General features: G+C 40.7%; 1 protein-coding gene across 2 annotated transcripts; it reads right to left on the reverse strand.

The window, feature by feature from the left end:
• Positions 1-447: 447 nt before the first annotated feature.
• On the reverse strand, positions 448-16408 carry mier2 (mesoderm induction early response 1, family member 2). 2 transcript variants are annotated; one of them, XM_086224607.1, is made up of 13 exons: positions 16367-16408; positions 15204-15363; positions 13223-13336; positions 12887-12998; positions 11713-11792; positions 8869-8938; positions 8471-8625; positions 7811-7892; positions 6211-6305; positions 6004-6134; positions 5569-5711; positions 4814-4911; positions 2947-3081 (listed from the first exon to the last, which is right to left on the reverse strand). In XM_086224607.1, the coding sequence occupies exons 2-12, from the start codon at positions 15228-15230 to the stop codon at positions 4856-4858; spliced, it is 1065 nt and encodes a 354-aa protein (XP_086080733.1). In that variant the 5' UTR covers positions 15231-15363; positions 16367-16408; the 3' UTR covers positions 2947-3081; positions 4814-4855. The 2 variants fall into 2 exon arrangements, with proteins under 2 accessions (XP_086080732.1, XP_086080733.1); XM_086224606.1 differs by lacking the exon at positions 4814-4911 and having other exon boundaries at positions 448-3081.
• Between the last annotated feature and the right edge of the window lie 1191 nt (positions 16409-17599).

A 17599-nucleotide genomic window follows, 5' to 3' on the forward strand; every position in this document is an offset into this window, starting at 1 on the left:
CAAGCTGTCGCTGCTGATCGATGACCTCATTGTAGCAAAGAGTTTTGGTTGACCATGTGACAACCTCAAAGTGAGCCCAGCAGGCTGGGCAGGTACTCTGAGGGAGACTTTATGGGGAATAAATCTTAGCCGCTGCAGCTACGGTTAAAAGGATAATAACAGGAAGAATGCTAAACAAATCAGAGTCTCTACAGCATGTTGGCCTTGTAAAGAAGTTAATATAGTTTAAGCCCAGAAGTCAACTGTGGTAGCCAAGATTTATTTTCATGTAAAGTCAAATAACAGTGTAATTTCATCTAAACAGGCGTTTCCTGAGCCAGTTTGTGACGAGATCTGTTGAAGTGCTCAGGCTGTTGACACCAAACCTCAGAGTAATTGGGTTTAAGTGTAGTTTTCTATGGTTGGATGCAAGGTTATTGACTTGTGTGCAGCTAAACAAAAGCACATTCTTTAACAGACCACAATGATAGCTAGAAGTTATACAGCCCCCCAAAAAGGAAAGCTCTGTACTTGTGTAAATGTCAAGCATGTTCTATGTTGTGGCCCGTGGAGAACAAACTAGGGAACAGAAGAACGTTCAAAAGCAGGTCCCCGGGGATCTGACCTCCAAAAAGCATCAAACATTACACAACATCTTCATATTTCACCATTATTCAGTTTAATCTTAGAATCTTTTACAAAACATACTTTTAAACAGACATAACAGGAGCAGTGTAATATATAAATTGCTGAAATAAAAGTGAAAATAATAATAATAAAAAAAAAAATTAACAAAAAGGCAGCGACTACTTGTGTTCCCGCCTTCATGGTGTCGTCTTTAAACCCCCCGTCATGTAAACACGCCTAAGACAAAACAAACATTGATCAGAAACTGGCTTGGTTGTTAGCGTGTATCACAGGAAGAGCTCACATATTTACAGACAAAAAAAAACCCCATAATAAATAGAAGAACAGATGGAAGGATGAACACAGGGCCAGATTTTTAACAACCAACCAAGTCCTTCCTTTTCCTGAAACCTTTGCTTTGCCTCTTTGGATACAGTGACTAAAATATACCCAAATGAAGTGTGTTTAAGTGAAATATATTAAATATTCAAATTCATATTTTTACAAATTAAAAAAATTCTAAGCTTTTTACAGATTTTTTTTTTTACCTTTTCTATTTATTATCAAACCAACACCCAAATTTCCAAATTTCTTAACCTTTCACTTCATGTAAAACAATCAACTGACAGATTTATTCAAAACATCAAACTGTTTATCATATCACAACCAATTTATTTGAAGTTACCGAGGTGCTGTTGAAAACACACAAATGACTGCATAAAATTCTCCAAATTGATTTGCACACAAGGGAGAGAAAAAGTTGACTTTGTTAGCCAGTACCCAATTAAGAGTTTTGGATTGTAAAATAAATTAGATGCATAATCAGAAAAGTACATCATGTTTAGGGGAAATCAGCATGGATGCTCAAGGAGAAAGAGAAACTGTGGGTTCGAAATATTGTACCTTTGTTGACACATCGTAGATTAAACTTTAATTGGATGGGCTTTTTTTCTCAATAATTCTATTAAATGTTACCAGTTCAATGTAGCCTGCTGCGAGAAGCAGATTCACCAAGTTAGTAAAACCAAGAGCACTCTGGATTATAAATTGATGTAAGATGTTGGTCCACCTGCTTCCTGGAACAGGCCGCTGTCTTCCACTACACTGCAGGCAGCTGGGATGTTTAGGGAAGGTGCAGGGAGAATCTGTGTTTGCGTTCAGTGACTTACCTAGCCTAGCGTGTTCATTTTAAATTAACAATGCTAATTCATGCTAACTCTGCATGTAGAAGAGGCTCTTAAATATTGAACATGATGACGATCAGACATTATAGCAGAGCACTGCATTATCATCTCTATACAAATCCTCAGGGAAGAACAAGGACGAAAGGGATGAGAAAAACCTGCAAAAAATATAGAGCTCCGTCATTCTCCAAAATCTTTAGTTGAAGCTCTTCATAGTCGAACATAATCGTGAGGAAGAATGACTCTTCTACCACAACACGAGGAGAACAAGACGATGGAAGTGAATTAAAGAACTAATTGAGGGAGGAGAGCCAATGACTGAGGGCTGAAGTTTTAAATCATGACTCTATGTTGAGTAAACGGACAGACCTTCCTGTGGGCTGTGCTACGCTCCTGTGACTGATCTCTGCAGGATGAAGCCGTGTGTGTGGGACTCATGATGGATGAAACGTTCACCACACCGGCCCATCAGTCAAAAGTAGGTAACAGTGGTGAATGTTGTTCTTCATGTTACTAGCCACCTGTGTCCTGTTTGTTTGAATGGCTGCCTCCATCGTGTACCCATCATGTCCATTTAAGAGTTAAATTATTGCCTTGGAGCAGGTTGTGGTAATAAATTGTTGATAAACATGATAAACAATAGTCTATACCTGAAAGTAGTGATCAACACGCTCATCATTTCACAATAGAAGGTGGGTAAAACAACAGCCCGACGGACGAGTAACCCCCATAACACAGGTTGTAGGTCCATTGTTCTTCCAGTTAGGAAAATGTCCACTGTGTTCTGCTTCCTATTATCCCAGTGTATAACCGGTCTAGAGTACCACTCAGTTTTGGTTTTCCCATGTTCTGTCACTGTGCGTCAGTGCAGGGATGCTGGACGGGAGCGGGCTGCAGCAGGGTGGCAGATGCCTGGAGGACAGCAGATGAGGGAGATGAGGCACACAGCAGGCCAAGTTCCACCTGCACTCTATTGGGGAGTCAGTCACGTCACCCGCTGTACCACAGTCAGGACCCTCAGACGTGAAAGGGCCGTCACGCATGTGCAGCTGGAAGAAGCAGGAGCCTGGGAGGCAGTGATCGTCGTGGCAGGACGGAGGGTCCTCGCAGGCACACTGGGAGCTCTGTGGCGAGGGCTGGGACTGGAGCTGGGCCCCAGCTGTAGGACAAAAACTGCCAGAGACAGGATCCTGCAGATCTTTAATGGGCGGTAGGGAGAAAGGACCGCCAAACAGTTGCTGAGGACATCCGTCGCCACACATCTCTGACAGCCCCGTCACCAGCTCTCCATCTAGACAAATGTGAAGCAGTTCATCGGATAGTGGGTTAACGAAAGGTTTTTAACCTTTGCCATATCATCGGTTACAATTTTATTTAAACAAATAATATTAAAGTAATAATTCACCTTTGCCTTTCAAGTACTCACAAATAGATGTCTTGAGTTCAGAGATATTTTACTGCTCACTTTTACTACTTCATCACTTCTTTTTGACTCCAGCCAGCCGTGTATATTTAGCTTGAAGCTAGTAGCAACTGGCTGTTAACAACAGCACAACTGTCAAAAAAAAGTCGGTTTATGAACTCAAATGCATTGTCTGGTTTATCCAGCCGTATGCTCAGTAATCCACGTTCACTTTGATTTGAGCTAGGGCCTTTGCTCATTCACAGTAGCACCAAACACAACAGGACATTTCAGCAGGTTCAGTTAAGCCACCTTGGTTGTGGATTGCTGAACAAATGGCTGGGTAAAGACCACGTAGAGCGTAATGGACGACGAACTTGGAGAACTTTAGTAACAGACACTTGTAGACAGTTTGTTGTTGTCAGCAGTCACTCCTACCTTCAATCCAACGTGTCTGGCTCTTTCTGCCTTCTGGAGTCACAAAGACATCATGAAGGAAGGAAAAAATGTCAAAATAAGCTGAAGATGCCAATTTATGAGTTTCTGAGAGGCAAAATACGCTAAGGTGACGTATCGCTTTAAGACATTCTAGATTTCATGTTAACATGGACATTTTAGTCAGTCTAGTTATAAATCAAAATCAAAGTGCTGATCCCAGCATGAACTCTTAGTGAATTAATTATAGCTTCGACAGAGCAGTTCATGGATTTGTTCCCTGTCACCTCTCTTGTTGGGCCTCGTGCAACAACGTATTCTCATCCAATACTTCTGCGTCGTTCTAAGTGTGTTCCAAGCAAAACTGACCAAAGTCCTAAACTGGGTGAACACCACCTGACCATGGTGGTTTGTTGGTTGGTTTTTAGTCCCTCTGTTAGAGGCATCGGTGCAGGGGTGTAGCGTGCGCTGCGGAAAAATCCGTTAATATTTTCGGGGAAAATCCATTCAACTTGAAAAACTGCATTTACATGGCATTGGCCCTGCTGGAGGTTTACCCCAGGGAGCACCCTTCTAGTTAACATAATTTATGTCTGCAACATTCCCACTTATAGCACCACCCTGATTGCAGGTTGCTGTATCATTCCCTTAACTGTTACCGCACAGTAATAAAAAGAATCTTCCACCACAGCAGACCTTTCTAGTGCTGCTGTAGGAAACCATCAGACACAAACGTGATGAACAGCAGTGACGGTAATGATGTTAGAGGCTCTAATAGTAGAGCAGTCAATGACGAATCAGAGCAGTGATGCTCTGTGATTCGAATAAAAGACAAACAGATGCTAGAAAACATCTTGCTCCATGAGCAGAACGAGCCACAGATGAGGAGATTATACGTGTCACAGAAAATGATACCAGACAGAACATTTCCTCCTGAACTACAAATCATGAAATAAAAAGAAGCACTATGATGATCATGTGAACAGCATATTCATTTTGCAGCACATGTATTTAGTTTTACATATAGTATCCTGTATACATATATAATCATTATTTCATGTTTAAAACCTCTCCACTGATAATCTCACTTCAGGCCATACTGGGATTGTGGCTCTGTGGAGAACGACACGTGTGTGTATGAGGGGTTCTTGCATGAGGCCCATTCTGTGTTCCTCGCCAGCTTTACCTGCAGGCCCAGCCTGCTTTCTGTGGCCTGTCTGGACCAAGGTCATGGCTTTAAGAGAAAGCGGGAAGTTCTTCTGCGCCGGGGGCGGCCCTCCTGCTCTGAAACACCATGTTCAAACGTGTAAACCATGCACACAGACACACGCACAAGAACAGAACAAAACAGAAAGCGAGAAACAATGGGGAGAAAACATGCACAAAAGAGGGGAGATAAAACACATACAAATGATTCATAACAGAAGATAATGAATGCATGATGTCAAAATAAAAGGCAAAGCACGTAATTGAAATCAAAATCCATAATACTGCATGATGATAGCAAAAATGCATGTATGTATGGCATGTAAATGGTTTACATGTAGAAAGGTGGGAGGAGATCGTAGCTTTCTGACTGATTTCCCTAAAATATTTCTTCCTCCTGGAAACCAGAGTCGGTCCTGCAGGCTCACCGAGGGACTATTTTAGAACACCGTATTTAAGAGCAGAGCTGAGAGCACTATCAGCAGCATCCCTTTGAAATGGAACTTGTAATTAGAAATGTGGAGAGTTGGACTGTTGATGTGCCTCTTCTCCATTTAGTCCTGTCCTGTTGTTAACTATCGCTCTCTTGCTGATTGCTGGTTATGTTGGTGATTGATAAGACAGAAGTTTACAAGGCTGTAAAACAAAGTAAAATTGAAGTGGCACATTTGGCTGCAGGATCCAATATTTGAGCCCCCACAGGAGATAACTCTAAGTGCTTTAATCAGAATTTACCTTGTTTGTCCAGGTCCAGACTCGACCGTGGAGGTAATGGGGACTCAAGCTTTCCAGGGCCAGTGGAGCTTTGAGACAATAAACCAGGGGAGTTATTGCTTTGCTCAATCTCCCCAGGCTCTCCATCCTGGTATCCATCTTCCCTGCAACACAAACAGTCATAAAAAGCCTTGAGGTTATCAAGACAGTTTCTTATTGAAAACACAAAAGAGCAGAATAATGGCCTCAAGTTTCATTTGCTCTAAAATCAAAGGAACAAGCAGCGCATGAATCCCTCCTCTGGTTTCCTGCATCATGCTCCGCTCTCCTTCAGGAAAATTGCAAAGATATATATGGAAACGTTCATGAACTCAACTAGGCGCGATACACTCACAGATGATGATTAGGTGGAATTCAGCTCAGCTGCAATTGTGTTTGCGTGCCAGCAGTACTCACATGCTCCCTGATTGTAAGCTGTACTTCTTGCGACTGAGCCTGGTGGCTTGTTGGGTGAAGTACTCGTGACGCTCAGACTTCTTCCACATGTAGTAATACTCCACACACTCCCCCACAGAGCGTGTTCGTACCTGAGCGGAAGGAACACGTTGTCTTTTACTGACAAGTGGATTTAAGAAAACTGACTTCAATCTCCTGAGCACTCACCTTATTAGCCTGAATGAGGTGGAAGTTTTTCCTGTAAACCTTATAGCCGTGCTCAAAGTTCCTACACTCCTCCTCACTCCAGGCACACAGCTCTTCTAAAGAGCAAGGAGAGAACCAGCAAAGTAATTTTTTTGTAAGTATTTATTAAATAAATGCAAAGTAATTAGAAGTTATAGTAGATGAACAAAAGAAACCATTAAGCACTATGGGAAGTTCAAAAAATAAAGGGGACAATTTTGGTTATTTGTTTAAAGGGATTCACAAGAAAATCAGCATATTATTGGTTTCGGCAAAAAGGTCATTTTTGACCAATGATCTCTCTCGTCATCTTTACTCATCATCTGTAATGCACGATGAGGACAAAATGCAGAAAATACAAGATTCATGGGCTTTCCAATTGTTCTGGAAATAAAGAAAAGCTTTTTACAATGTTTTACATGTTTTTTTAGTGTGCAAATACATTATCATCATTACTCATTGTACAGACAAACTGACATCAGTAAATATCCCCTTTATATTGGAATATCAGACATTAACAACTACTATCATACATCCCTATTTTTGTAGTTAATTTACTTAATTGTATCTAGTTTTTACACAGCTCCTCAGCTGAAACTTGCCATGGTCATATTTAGCATATTTAGTCCTGTTGTCCAAGACCAGAGGTTTCGGGAAGGATGCTATTTTACCTTTGTGTGCTGATGTCCTGCAAGGGTAGATTTCGTTCACTTTCCTAAACTCTCTGAAACGTTCCACTTCACGAGGACACTGGCAACTCTAAACTTTTTTCCCCGAATACTTTGTTGTGGGAATGCAAGAGTTATTATAGATTTGCATTCCGTCCATATTTACAGCATTGGTAAAATATTTTTTCTTTCATAGCAAGGAGGGGGGAAAAAAGGAAATTCCCCTTTATAAAAAATCTTTAAACTAGAGGGCCTCATCATCACCTTACTCACCGTTTAACACCCTCTTCTAGAGGCTTCCATTGAAATATAAAGACATTGGATAACCAACTACTTATTTGAAACTCTTTTCCTCTCCTTTACTGTGGTTATGATGTTAGTCATGATAAAGCTCAGCTCTGGACTCCGATAAATGGAAACAAGCATCTCCCTGTGTATCAAACACTGGCTGCACTTCAGGGGAAATACACTTGATAAATCCTGTCCTTGCAAACCAAATTTAAATCAGGCTCTTGAGAGACAACGACAGAAATGAGACCCGATTTAAATAAACAACTTTTGGTGCCATTAGTTGCTTTGTTCATCTTAACAGAACCTTGTTGGTCTCAGATCTTGTCAACAAGCTGCTCCTGACAATTGTTTCATCTGGTGCATGAATATGGTGGTGTTTCAGATGGAGCGTTAGCTTTCACTTCACTGGATGGTGAAGTGATGTTACAAACGCTACAGTGGCATGGGAGATGTATTCCTCTTTTGTTTTGAATATTTTTTTTTGCTTGTGACTGTGGTGTTACATCATTAAGTGGAGTTTCAACTTCATGGTTGCAAACATTTCGATAGGATGTAGTGGATTCAGTGACCTTTGCATTTTGAGTCCAGCACAGATTCCTGTGTAACAAGAGGAAGGGTCTTACCACTGAAAACTTTCACATTAAAGCGTAATCGTCTCAGTGCCTCTTCTGCATTGAAGTTGCATTTCACTAGTTCATACAGTGCCTGGAGCCAGAGGAAGGTAGAGAGTGAAAAAAGATTAAGACTGAGACAAAGTGAAATAAGTACGAAGAAACTTGACCTCAATGTTTAAATTGAGCAGCATTCATAAGAGCTCATGACCTTTTAATAAAAAAAACCCACACTACTGATAAGCCGTGAAGGCATTATCAACTGCACTGACTTGACGTAGTTTCGTCATCCTGAATGTGACGTGATTTGATCAGACCTGTTAAAGATTCACAAACCTTGAGACATATGTGATAAAAACCCACTACAAGTGATACAAAATATCAGAAATAAGCACGATGCCTATTTACAAGCACAATATCCTCCATAGTGAGAATCATTTGTCCTTCAGCTTTTTAAGAATATTACTTTAAACAGTATAAATTCTAAAAATTATAACTAATTGTGCATGTGTAAGAATCAATAATTAGTCTGGTATCTGAATATTCGGAGTTGGATCTCAAATTCTCATTTATTGCCCGGTTGCACAGCAGATTTAAAGAGTACACAAGAGGCAGCGTGTGCAATGAGTCCAGGTGGAATATACAACAAACACTGGGATGCAGTGTATGTACCTGTTCATTGTCTCTGATGGTGCCTCCTGGTGTTTGCTTGTGGGCTGCCCCCTCCTGGCCATGGGGTCTCTGTGCATCTAACAGGAAATTCTCCACTTCCTGCACCGGGAGAACCTCTGGCCTCCACAACAACTGGTCCTCCTCACTGTTGTACGCTGGACACAGAAAGAATGAGAGCGTGAGACCCTGTGGAAGGAAAAATTGTGACGAGGTAGGAGATGGAGGATAAGGTGGTAAAGAGACGACTATGGACATAATTTTCTAGTTCTACAAAGAGAGATTTGTATAGAAATACTTGGTGCGTCAAGATTTTAATTCAAAGATCATACAATATGCTATACTTGACCTACAGTGAGTGGAAGATGAAACTTGCTTTTACACCAATAACATGATCGTACCGCTCTCCTGGTAGTTGTAGGGACTGAGTGGAGGGATTTTTGCCTGGTACATAGAGCCAACCATGATCTCCTGTGAAGGATGGCAAAGAAACACATGGTTAAAGGACTGAAATGTATCAGAGCTAATAAAAGTGTTAAAATGGGTGTTAGAATCAAGTGATTCACCAAAGGTAAATCCTGAGATTTTTCTCTCACAAAAAATATATATATATTTTTTTACACTTAAACTGACTGAGGGCCAGAAGTATGTAGGTTGGAAAGTGCAGTGCAAACAGGGACTTGGCCAGTCAAGCGAAGGTGAACACTGTGCTTTTTCTTTTTATGATGAATATAGTGAACCTTTGGCAGATGATGTAATCAGCATATGTCATTTTCCTGTACCTTTAATTTGCAGCATCCTTGACTAAACAGAATCCGTCCACTATTATATGGAGACAAAGGGTTTTACGTAATGAGACAGAGGAGTGAGGAGCTTCTACAATACTTAGCAATAACAATAATAAGGTTCGTGCACACTTGTACCTAGAAATGACCAAGACTTTTCCATTTTTTTGAGGACATTTTTCATGACCAAATCCTCTCTGAAACATCTGTTCCGACTAGAAAAATTACCGGTAATAGAAATCCATGTAAAAATGTACTAGCATGCGTTTAACTAAAATTATTGACAAGCAACATGGTTTTGAGACATAAACATGTATTAAATGTAATCAATATTAGCCGTTATGAGATTTTTCTCAGCGGATCTTTACTGAACCACACATTTTCTAATATTCAGGTATCTGTGACATTTACATGACTTCACCAAAATTTTCTGGCTCTGTTTATTTTGTAAAAACCTGTTCAAGCCTGGAAATATCCATTTTCCAGGTGTTATTGGTCCCCCCCAGTCTTTCTCCTTCTGGCCTGTTCATGTCCCTGGCCGTCATTCTCTCTCCCTCCTTTTTTTTTTATCTCCCTCTTTATCTCTATCCGTCTCGTTCGTTCTCTATATCTGTCTTTTCACATGATCTGTTTTTGTCTCTGCCCCTGCTCTCCAGCTCTCTTTCCCCTCAACTGGTCAAAGCAGATGTCCGTTCTTACTGAGCCTGGATCTGCTTGATGTTCCCGCCTGTCAAAAGGATGGTTTTTGTTAATGGTGTTGCAAGAAATCCTGTGCCTGAACTTTATGTTTTTCTTGGGCTGGTATGGTGTACTTTGAGTATCAATCAAATATCAAATCAAGAAGCTAGAATACCAATGTTTCATGGTTTTTAAATGATGAACTACGAATTAAATACAATCTCAAATCTCAGTACATAGTTTTCAGACAGCTGTTTCTTGAAATCGGGGGCAAGATTGTGTGTTTTTAAATTGCTAGCGTGGTTGTTGGAAACGGATAACGTAGACAATGCCTTTTTTTCTCCCGCGAGCTTCTTGCACAAATCCACAAGTGGCTGGGCCATTGTGAACAAGAGATTGTGTTCAACTAAGAATGCACACACACGTATTTTTGGTTTCCAAACACAGTCGGACATAGATATATTAATGGGAGTACCTGTCGCCGTCACTCCCGGTAAGGTTGTTGTGTGGGAGAGTGCACGGATAGAAGCTTTGTGAACCGGGTCTGAAACGTGACGATCCAAGACTTTCTTTCCACTGCTTCCACAAATTAGTTTTCTGGAACATGCCATACAAAAACAAGCACCTGGCTCCCTTAGTTTTTGACACCAGCTACCATAAGGCTTGCCGTCTGCTCCGCTCTCCTCTATCCACGCCCAGCGCCACTTATTCTTCACCCCTACCTTCTTGTGTGAAGTATCTTCACCAGGTGTAACAAACCTGGCCTCCATCCTCCCCGTTGTCAACTTTGCTAATTCGCTAATATAAACTCAACTGCTAATGTCTGTGTGTGAGTCGCTACCTGATGTGAGTCACACGCTCAGCCGTGTCTGGTAATGACATCGTCAATCAACTCGAGTGCCGCGCGCCTGTGAAAACCTATTTAAGGCCCGCCCTACTCTGCCTCTGATTGGCTAAAACTCCTTGGTTACCTTGAGTAATGTGATTATATCATTGCTAGTTGAAACTATCTATTTGCTTTGGTTTAAAATGACTAGTTAAATGCAGAGATTTTACAAATCTACCACTCTGATTAAATTACTGTGGCTTTAGAAATATGATCTGCATCGGAATTCCGGCACCGTGCCTGAGAACTTGAAGCCCTGAGGATGTGCTTGCTCATGGAGAATGGTTGGGTGTGAATTAATTGAAGGAGTTTGATGATACACCTACTCTACCAATAAAGTGTCACGAGGTAACTTCTGTTGGTATTTGGCGCTATACTATTAAAACTGACTTGACTAAATCTTCACAAGAGTAGATACCCAATTTGAATACTGCTGGTACATCTTGAACCAGAAAAAAAAATTGACATTGTGTTCAGTATCATTTGGTGTGATGTGGTCTGACATCTACACAGAAGGAAGTGGATGAAGTGAGGAAGAAATTTCACTGCTCTTCCCTCCCACGGCTTTCATACATATATACAAAGGAATACATAAATACTTTCTCCTTGTGAACCTCCTCCCATGTTTTTGCACAACATTCACTTTTCCCTCGAACCCTCCCATGAATGCATGTGTGGGAGGAGTTCCATTCTGTGCTCCTGTGGCGAACTGAATAATTTCAGCCATGCACAGTCTGTACACACCATACCAGGTTTTTATGCCCACACTGTGACAATGTTACACCAAACACTTGTGCTAGTGCTAATGTCTCATTGAATCGTTCCTCAGAGTGAAGGGAGTCTGGTTCATACCAAACCATAATCATGACATGTCTGCCAATATCGTTGGTGCCTACCTTGTGTTCTTCATTGGAGGGAAGCGAGGCATCATCAGAGTCTTCGTCTGATGAGCTGACTAATGTGTCTTTGTCTCCAGCTGAGAGGACAAGAGGGGAGGACTGTGATCATCTGTTTATCACTATCTAGGTCATGCAGCAGCCTATTCCAAGGCTGTGTGGGGATGTCTAAAACTCTTGCCTCAATTTAGTTTTTCATGTCTTTCTGCTGACAATATAAATGTGTTGTAGCAAAACATGGCTTCAACAGGTGCTGGTAGCAATGAATGTTATAGAAATACAACTAAAATCATTTTAATAAGGGATTAGAGGAACAAAGCAGTTCCTCTTATTCAGCTTTAGAAAAACTGGCAGCTCAGTTTATCTCCCCTTAAATAAAAGGTATAAATACAGCATACATTCCCTATGTTGCATTTATCTCTCTATTTAATTCTAAAATAAGTACTACAAAGGGGAAGGCTGTCACATTATATCTAATGTCTCCCAGTTCATAAATGTTTGACGTCCTGTTCCCACAGATGGATGTCTGGTATAATACGGGCTGTATTCCAATAGAAAATATTCACATGCCTGGTAAGATTGTTTTTGAAACCACAGTCTGTGGTTTATACAAACCCCCCAAAAAGGTTTTTCAACATTACAGACTCAAAATAAATGGAAGGAGGTGCTGCTCAGACACAGAAGAGATGATAGAGTTTTCAAAAGGAAATGACTGGACTTCCAGGTGTACTAACACACTAGGAAACTCCTTGTGTCCGAATATAAGAAGGGTTAAGAAATTTCATGATACATAATACAAAAACAAACAAGTCAAAGGTGTTGTTAAATACTCTGACATGTACGAGACAGATGCCCACAGTCATGGATGAGTTATGTATGCACTCTTGCTGCCATGCCAGCAGGCCTGACTCTTTGGCGTTGCGGTCAGTGAGCATGTTTGGTAGCCCATAGACGTACGTAGGTTCAAGACCACTGGATTACAGCACCAAGAATGTTTCTTGGTCTCAGCAAATGTTAAAAATTGAATCAATAGAAAATACACACAAAAAAGCTCCTGGAATATAGTTTCTTTTCCTAAAACTGCAAATTTTCACATCCAATTTGCCTGGAATGTGCAGTTTAATCTGCTGCTGTGACCTGAAATGCGTCAAGAAATCTTTTGTGTGTGACTAACCTTGCAGGCGGTGAAGCAGATCGGAGGTGTTTGAGGTGACCGAGGGGGTGAGATCATCAGCAGATGACTCTTCTTCCTCCTCTCCAGGAAAGTGGTCCTCAGTTATCTGATGCTAAACAAGAGAGAACAATAGAACAGTACACTTTAGAAAAGCACACAGTTGAACAGACACAACAATTATGCACTCCTTGAACTGTTATCATGTTATCAGTTCAGACTGAAAACACCTCTTTCTCTGCCCTCTTCATGTGACTTCGACCAAACAGTTCAGAATGATGGCAAAATGATTGCAAATGTGAAGGAGGCCCTGGGTGATATGCATCAGGTGTATCTCACCTTGTCCAGTGTCATGTCTGGCAGACTGGCAGCCACGTGACAGGTCTTCTTCTCTTTATCTGACACCGTGTAGCCATACAGAGCTAGCAGCTTCTCCAAGGGCAGCTCACCGGCCTAAAGATTGGGTTAAGAAGGGATGTGAGACACAAATATATCTGAATTATCACCATATGTATTCAATACTCTTACTTTTACTGACCCACGTAACTCTGTCAGAGTATTCCCAAAGCAAAAGCATCCAGAAACACAAAGGAAACAGATTTGAATGTCCCTGCGTCCTGGATTACACCACATGTGTCAGCAGAGGTTGCTGCTGCTCAGCAAAACTACTGAAGTCAAAATGGAGTCAAAATATACAGTATGAGTTCAATATTGAGAAAGAATGCTCTGATCTGCAGCCACCAAGTGGTTGCAAATACTCCACTATGCCCATTCCACAGGCCAGTGGTATGTACAAAGACTGGATCCTTTCAACAATACGGCCAAAAGTAACAATCGGGGCTAGTCAGGAACAAAAACAACAACAAAAAAAAGAGCACTTTTACCAGATACACTTTGAATTGCATGGAGGATAAAGTTACAGCCTTTTCACGGTTGATGGTTCTGGTGTTCAAACGCAATAGTAGACAGATAACAAAGGTTTTTGTCTTTAATAATCATTCAGATCCAAAAAAGATGGGGAAATGAATCCCTGGATATTCGGAGTTACTCTATATATTCAAGTATTACCAGCAATGTTGAGTATTTCTGTTGGAATTCGAAGTAAGTTGCAAATAACTAAATCACTATTATTCCATGGTTGAAAAAATGAGAAAAGCCAAAAATACTGTTGATCAGGGACAAGTTTGTAATCATCCACTGTTTCCAGAGGGGAAAACAATTGCTATGTTTACATGCACACAAGTGTTCATGATTATTCCAAAAGTGAAAAGATTACAGTAAACAGCACATTCTGCTTGGTATTGGAGGAGAGTGTCCTTTTCTAAATTTCGCATTTTCTTATAAAGATGTGGGATATAGTGATTATATCTGGGTTTTAGTGGTATTCTGTGGATATGTATGCAGCGTATTTGGAATAGGTCCCTGGAATTGAGGGTTTTTACAATACTTTTAAACCTTAGCTCAATGTAAACTGAAATACGTTCAAAGTTTCAATAATTATTAGATATGTCATAACAAAGTAAGGATAGAGTAAAACACTTACATGAACACACATTAGGGGATATTCTAATTTCATAAAGCCTCATGGTGTGCAACACTTTATATAGATGGAGAGAAATACTGATGGGGAACTTGTGTTCCACTCTTACTCTTTCAGAAAAGCCTGACCAGGCTAGATTTATGTGGATCCATGGAAACAGGGTTTATAAGTGGAATACTCATTTTTCTTAGCCACGTTTAACAACTCAAACAAAATAAAGTTGGCAATTTTGCATAAAAGTAATGTCAGTGACGTCGTTACACTGTGTGTGTGTGTGTGTAAATGTGGCTTTTTGGGGATAAAATGAAGGCAGTGCAACTTAAGTTAAAAGACAGAGTGCAATAATCTGAACATTTTATGTGAGAATTGTGAAACTCAGGGTTTATCCGTTCATATTAGAATGGGATTTCTGCATTCATGCACAGTAGCCCTTGCACATCACTTCTGCTTATCTTACATATTTGCCTAAATGCAGGGCTTTAGTTTTGTTTGTAGTCCAACCAGTATTAGCAACTACACTACATTACATCTAATTACAGTACCAAAAAAGGGATTATTAAGATTAATTATATGTCATTTAAGTTATAGAAGAAACTTTCATTGATGATGTAAAAAATTGGTTGTGTTTGCTCTCAAAGGAAACAATATTGCATTTGTTGATGTGATTATTTGAAGCAATGATGTTTGCAAGATTACATAATGATCTTAAGATAAAGAGATTGCAGCTCTAATACCAGAACAAACATTGACACACAGACAGACGGCAGAACTCGACCGTACAATCTGGGGTTGTGCTGCCATCTTCATGGGGCGAGGAGAGTTCTCCTCCAACTCCTGCCGAGACTTCTCCTGCGGAGGTTCTTCATGGACTTCATGGGGTGCCTCAGGATCTCCACTAGGCTGTGACCTCTACAGCCAGGTTCAGAGGCCTTTCACCCCCCTACACACACACACACACACACACACACACACACACACACACACACACAAACAGTTAAAATCACCTACAAGAGAGTGGGGATGCATTACAATAGTGAAGCATCTATGGCACAGACTAACAGCATACCAGGGATCAAATAGTGGCTGATCCTGGTTCATCCCATTATAGATCAGGTGACTTCTGACACTTAAAACCTTTTTTCATCACTTATGGGATTTATGGCCCTGCAAGTGTCACTGACTTGACTACTGCTTTTTCCTCCCCTATAAAGAATGTTTCTCATATTAGGGGATGGCACACCTTTAGTGTGCTTTCTTTCTAGTTTTGAGGTCAAAAGAATACAGAGACAAAGTCTGCAGATGTGCAGTTGAGGCCACCAGACTTCTACAAAGTAAGAGAGGAACTTTAGATGGCTCCAAACACCTACTAAGTTAGAAGATGAGTCAGACAATACTACTGACTGATAAAAGTCCAGTAAAAACTACACGTCCATGCGGGGAGGCTCTCCCAGCCCATGGGTGCCTGACCAGGGGCGCTTTCCTGTGACTTGGTGCTGAACGTCTCTTCCTCTCTCCGGCTCACTACGAGTGGCGCAAGTAGGAAATAACTAGTTCTCAATATCTCCCGAAAACACCGTCGCAGTTTAACCACGCCACGTCCTGTCATCTCTCCTAACTTTTCCCCTCAACCTACTTAGTAAAATAGTTCAGCACCGCCGTGTTCGAGCCCCCTATTGTTTTCTACGGTGTGACTACCGGGGCAGGGGGGAATGGCTCTTTAACGCCAAGAACGCGGAGAGAAGCGATACGCCGCCGGAGAGCTTCTCCATTTCTTCCTCCCCTTCCCCCCTAACAAAACCCCCAGTAGCTCCCTTTCACCCAGCTTTCATTCGCCGGTCAAACCGCCGACAGTCGTGTGTACCGTCCGGCTTGACAGCAGTCTTCAAGTCGGTTCAGTTTCTCTATCATCTGGGTCGTTACATTCCTCGTTTTCGCCCACTTACCTCCGCCGCCATTCCGTTTCTGCGCGAGCTGCCTATTGCCCGGATGTTGTAGGTCTACTCGTCCACAGCTCCGTTTATTACCAACACACTCAGGTTCACACACTCTTTATTTGTCTTACTTCAAATTGCACTCGACAACAACCGCAACTTTTGCTAAGTTTGCTTCTTTCAAAACTTTTGCTTTTGTTTCTCCATAATAGAATGCGATAAATTATAAAATATGTTTTTATTCTTATTTTCATGTGCGTTTAATGTGATCTTCCTCCTTTCCCCCCGCTCACAATACAACATATATGATTATTAAATGAAATGTAATTAGGAGCCTCAGCTTGAGTGTTAAAGAACGACACTATAACGACTCGTACAGCGAGGGAGGGGACAGGACATGGCCGAAGCAGATAAACACAACAGCTGCCTTTCTTTAAATATATGTGAATACCTCTCAACATATATTAGATTAAATGTATATATTGACTTCGCGTGATATTATTCAATTACCGGAAACAAAACACATTATTATGAGCTATTGATAGATTTTTTATCGAAAATTATTAATTCAATTAAATCATTGAATTAGTTATGTCAAAATGAAGACATGTCAACAGGTGAAACAACTACAAATAGAAACACTTTACAAATAATAATAATAAATGAGATAATGAAACTATAATATAACTTTTGAAGAGGTATACATCTCTGGTGTGGATCTATGTAATCTCAACAGGAGTCCAGCAGTAAATTTGTGTCACCATATAAAAAGCAACAAATATTTAGGATATCTTTTTCAAGTTTATTTTCCCCAATCCTGTCAAAATAAAATAAATGGATACATACACACTGAAGCTAGCCTTTGCCAGACCGGTCTAGTCAATATAATGTAGTTGATAATGTAGATTTTTATGTGCAGCTTTTCATTATTCCTAAGCCACTCTCATTGCTCATTTTCTTTGTCTCTGGTTGTCTTTTTTTCATTATTAAATACTAAGGTAAAGTTATACTCTTAATATGTAATTTGCCTTTCAGTAACTCACTTTTAGGTGTCAAGAACATTTTGTCTCCCTTCGTGACATCTCGGTGACTCCAGAATTCAGATAAAAACAAGCCGCGTGATCTTAACTGAAAGATGATGGAGACCGACCAGTAATGAGAGCCGGCATGTATATTCCCAAACCTCCAAGTGCAGCATCCAGCATTCCCAGTCTTCTTTATCCAGCTGATTCTCAGTAACATACA

The sequence above is a fragment of the Aulostomus chinensis genome, chromosome 14 (genome assembly GCF_037954235.1).
Source record: "Aulostomus chinensis isolate RoL2024-O1b breed Wild chromosome 14, RoL_Achi_v1.0, whole genome shotgun sequence".
NCBI lineage: Eukaryota > Metazoa > Chordata > Actinopteri > Syngnathiformes > Aulostomidae > Aulostomus > Aulostomus chinensis.

Excerpts from the sequence above, each read along its gene's own strand:
- mier2 (XM_086224606.1), bottom strand. The coding sequence starts at position 15,230 with ATGAAGATGGCAGCACAACCCCAGATT. Across the intron at positions 12,999-13,222 it reads CAGACATGACACTGGACAAG|CATCAGATAACTGAGGACCA; the intron begins GTGAGATACACC and ends TCTCTTGTTTAG. Across the intron at positions 7,893-8,470 it reads CCATCAGAGACAATGAACAG|GCACTGTATGAACTAGTGAA; the intron begins GTACATACACTG and ends CTCTGGCTCCAG.